The sequence below is a fragment of the Athene cunicularia genome, assembly GCF_003259725.1.
Source record: "Athene cunicularia isolate RWA chromosome 28 unlocalized genomic scaffold, athCun1 chr28_part2, whole genome shotgun sequence".
Lineage (NCBI taxonomy): Eukaryota > Metazoa > Chordata > Aves > Strigiformes > Strigidae > Athene > Athene cunicularia.
The window spans coordinates 32,859-37,453 of NW_020799140.1; the positions used below are offsets into that span (position 1 = coordinate 32,859).

Consider the following 4,595-nt stretch of genomic DNA (forward strand, 5'->3'; position numbering starts at 1 on the left):
GGGGTTGAAGAGTCGGGCTGAGCCAGCGCTGAGGGGTCTGGGGGAGTTGGGAAGGGTCAGGGTGGGGGTCATGGTTGGGCTGGAGGATCTTAAAGGGCTTTTCCAACCAAGAGTTTTCTGTGATTCTGTGAGAGTGGGAACAGGGATGGTGCTGGGGGGGCAGCTCAGCCCGGGGATATGTGGGGTGTCCTGGTCCCAGAAGTTAATGGGCTCTGGGCCATCACCAAGGGAGCAGCTCTGCCACAAACTCTTTTCCTGCTCCCTGGCAGTTTCTCTTCGTGTCACTGCGCCGGCGGGAGGCCACATACCAGCTCCTGAAGTCGGTCTGCGGACACCTGCAGGTATGTGCTGGGCCAGGCTGGGGCCAGGCACGCAGGGGTTCTGTACCCCTGGCACCACCCTTCATCTCTCCTTGTCCAGGACAACAGCTGGAGCCCTTCAGCCTCTCTGAGCAATGAGGAAATCCTCGGGAAGCCTCTGGTAAGCTGGGAAATGGTTGGCAGGAGGACTCGCAGCGGGAGGTGCGGCCCCGGGGCCCTGGGCTGGGCTGGGGATGGGAGTGGTGGCAGCAGCCCACCCTGCATGGGTGCCCACTCCCTGAGAAGGCTTTTGGGGGGATACGTGGACTTGAAAAGCTCCAGCCCAGGGCAGCACATACTCCAGGAGCCTCGGGGCTCCCTCCTTGGGGCTGGCAGGAGGACTGTTGGGTGCCACCTGTGTCCCCATAGCTGTGGGGCAGGTGCCTTGGGGACATGCAAGATGACCAGGGCTTGTCCCCTTTCAGACCTCAAGCCAGTCAGACCTGGAGCAGAGCACCCTGGATCCCGACAGCCTGCAGGAGCTGCCAGGTGAGTAGCCGTGCTGCAGCACGCGCCCCCTCACACACTCACAGCCCTGCTTGTGCAAGCACGTGTGTCAGCGTTCCTGCCCCACTGACACCTCTGGGCTCTGCTCCCCCTCCCCAGCACGCGTGTGCCAGGAGGGGCCGTGCAGCCCTTTGCCACCTAAGCAGCATCTCCCGCAGCACTGGGGAGCACAGGGGCAGCCCCTTGGGGCCCAGTGTGCCCCGCTGAGTCCCCAGGACCCCCCAGTCCCCTCCCTGGTCCTTGGGCACTGATCAAATCCTTCCCTGTTGCGCACAGATGGGCCAAGCCTGGCGCCAGGGCAAGCGGAGGAGGAAGATGAAGAGGCGGCAGCAGTGGTTCTGAGCAGCGGTGAGCGGGGGCCCACACAGGCTCTGGGGTGGGTCAGGGGGCCCTGGGGAGGGGGATGCTGCTGGGGTGTGACCCCGGGGCTGTTCTCTGGCACCGAGCCAGGCTGGGGCTCCCGGCAGCACTGACACTTCTTCGTCCTGGCAGGGGGACCCCACACTGCGCTACGGGCTCAGACCACCGCACAGCTGCACCCCCTCAACACCGTCATCCTCATCTACCTGCTGCTGTGAGTCCCCAGGACCCGCTCGCGCACCTCAGGGCTTCGGGACACCCCCCCCCATCCCCATCCCTGCTTGCACCCCAGCACAGGCACCTCTCCAGTGTGGCACTGGCAGCCCAGGGTTCCCCCCCCCTCTTTTGGCACCTGACCTGGCTCAGGGTGAGCGTGGGGGAACCTGGTCCCAGCGCTGCCCCCGCCCGGCTGTGACCCCTGTGCCTGACACCAGCCTGTCCCCAGGATGGTGGCCCTGCTGCTGTCCTCGGGGTACATTGGTCTGCGCATTGTGGAGCTGGAGCAGCAGCTGGCGGCCGTGGGGGCTTGGCCAGACCTCAACCTGCAGCACCAGTGAGTGGTAGGGGCTGGGGACCCCTCTGTCCCCAGCGCAGCATGGAACCCCTCACCCTGTCTTCTCCCCCAGGTACAAGACTACGTGAGGGCAGGAAGGACCCAGCCAGCACCAGCCTTGGCCCGGGGGGTGTCTCGGGGGCTGCTCTGAGCCCTCCCTCCATCTCACAGGGAACAACCGGGGGTGGGTGGGGGGTGTGTGTGTGCTCTATCACCAAGTGCCTTCCAACCCCTCCCACAGTTCCAGGGGAGCCCACACAGGCTGTGGGGCATCATCTTGCTTCCCCCATGACTCCCCACCCTGAGCAGCAGCACCAAGAGGAACCCCAATAGTGCCCAGGGGGCAAAGAGAAGCGCCCAGGGGCTGGCTGGGGTCAGGCACCCACCCAGCTCCAGCCCCACCACCACCACGGAGGGTGGCAGACAGAGAGGAGCCCGGTGCCAGGCAAGGCAGGGGCAGACTATTTTTTAAATAAATAAAGATGTGACCCCCTTTGGGGGCACTTTGGACTTTGGGAGGGGGGCATGTTGCCCCTTCCCTGAGGACACATGCCTGCCTTTTTCCTTGGGACAAGTGGAGGGAGGCTGTGAGCTCCCCAACCCCAGGCAGGATTTGGGGGTCTGGGGTGATCAGCACCCAGCAGCACCTTGCCAGTCCAGATACACCAACCAGCTCCCCCCCTGCCCCCCCCTTCCACAGAACAGGCCAGAGGCAGGACCAGTAGGTGGAGATATGTGTGTGGGGGGTGGGCCCAGGTGCTGATGTCCCAGGTGTCAAGGTGGGGGGCAGGAGCAGAAAGAGTGTGGGGACAGACCCTGAACTGCCCCCCCCCAGCACCCAGGGGCTCTGGCTGTGGGTGACAAGTGGGAAGGAGACAGGAAGGGGGTGAGAGGGGGCACAGGTGGGGGTCCCCAGCTCTTACCCTGCTCCTTTCCCTGCCAGAGGAAGGGCCCCAGCAGGTGCAGGTCCCAGGTATGTGGGGGGGTGGGACAAATGGGGTACTACCAGGCCACCTCCTGCAGTGTAAACTGGGGGGGGGGAGCTGGGGAGGGGCACAGTAGGACCTGCACCCTGCAGCAGAGTCCTCCCAGCCAGAAGCCCTTGAACTTGAGCCCATCCTGACCTGGTGGAGAAGCCCTGGGGCTTTCCCCCAAGGTGGGGAAATTGAGGCACCACTAGTTCATTGCCACAATATTTTCTCCTTCCTGTTCCCTGTGTCATCCCTTCCCCACCCCAGATTCCCCAGCTCGGTGCTGTCCCTGGGGGTAGGGGGGGATCCCCCTCCCACTGCCAGCAGCAGTGGGTGATGCCAGAGGTGAGGGTGTTCTGGGAGTCCTCCGCCTCCTTGCCCCCGGGCCCAGCTCTGCCCCACAGCACCCCAGCAGAGAGCCCTGGCAGAGCCCCGCAGCATCACAGACTGGCTGCTGGGGGTGGGAGGGAGCTGTCAGGGCTTCATGCCCCTCCCCAGCAGCACCCCAGGGCTTGAGCAGGGCAGGGGACACACGGGGGGGGGTGTACAGGGCTGCACCCCACTTGTGGGATGGCCTTAAAGGGAGCAGGATCTGACAGAGAGGTCTGATGGGGAGCAGCTGAAGGACCTGGCAGTGTTCATTGACAACCGGCTGAACAGGAGCCAGAGTGTGCCCAGGGGGCCAAGGAGGGCAACGGCATCCTGGCTGGTGTCAGCCCTGGCGTGGCCAGCAGGGACTGGGGAGGGATCTGAGCCCTGGGCTCGGCACTGGGGAGGCCGCCCCTCGCTGAGGGGGTTCAGTTCTGGGCCCCTCACCCCAAAAAAGCCATTGAGTGACTCGAGCATGGCCAGAGAAGGGCAACGGAGCTGGGGCAGGGTCTGGAGCACAGGTCTGCTGGGGAGCGGCTGGGGGAACTGGGGGGGGTCAGTCTGGAGAAGAGGAGCTTCATGGTTGGGCTGGAGGAGCTTCAAGGTCCTTTCCAACCGAGAGGATTCTGTGATTCTGTCCCCCCCAGGGATCCAGCTTCACCCCCTGTACCCCAGCTCTGTTCCCCTTCCCTGTGCCCAGTTCCATCCCCCCTGCACTCCGGACACACACGGTGTGTCACCAGCTGCATTTCTCCACACAACTCCCCGGTTCACACTCACTCACCCACTGCCCATTCACACACGGACACCCCCAACCCCCCCAGTCACTCACCCCGGGGGCTCCATGGCAGCCCTGGGCCACCTCGTGCCTGCACACCCCCCGCTCACGTGCCCGGCACGTGGAGACCCACCCAGCTGCACCATCATCCACACGCATGTGCAAGTGTCAGGGTTGTGCACACACACTGCCCATGTGTGCCCCACGCGTGTGCAGGCTGGTGCTCACACACCTGCAGCAGCATTCACACACCTGCAGTGCACACTGGCATATCAGCACACATGCGGGGGCACACGTGGGGGCACAGACACAGACACACACAGATGCAGACGTGGACACAGACGAGGACACAGATGTGGGCACACACATGGGCACAGACACACATGTGGACCCCACATGGGCACAGATATGGACACAGACATGGGCACACATGTGGGCACAGACACACACACGTGGGCGCACCCACGGGCACACGTGGCCGCACAGCCCGTCTCCCCCAGGCCCCATCTCCCCCGTGGCCCGACCCCAGCGCAGCACCAGGCCGGGGAGGGGGCTCAGGAGGCCGCGGGGCAGCACCGGGACCCCCAGCGAGGCAGAGCCCAGGTGCTGCTGGAGCTGCCAGCGCTGCCCCCCAGCCCGGGCCGCCCCCGGCAGGGCCTGGGCCTCGCTGAGCACTCCGGGGGCTGTGACAGGGCCCC

At 65.0% G+C, this 4,595-nt stretch overlaps 1 protein-coding gene across 1 annotated transcript; it reads left to right on the plus strand.

Annotated features, from left to right (window-relative positions):
* Nucleotides 1–177: 177 nt before the first annotated feature.
* LOC113489427 (GRAM domain-containing protein 2B-like) lies at nucleotides 178–2,347 on the plus strand. Its single transcript, XM_026865130.1, has 8 exons — nucleotides 178–201; nucleotides 270–341; nucleotides 421–480; nucleotides 785–848; nucleotides 1,143–1,214; nucleotides 1,359–1,440; nucleotides 1,672–1,779; nucleotides 1,853–2,347. The coding sequence occupies exons 1-8, from the start codon at nucleotides 178–180 to the stop codon at nucleotides 1,866–1,868; spliced, it is 498 nt and encodes a 165-aa protein (XP_026720931.1). The 3' UTR covers nucleotides 1,869–2,347.
* Nucleotides 2,348–4,595: the final 2,248 nt, after the last annotated feature.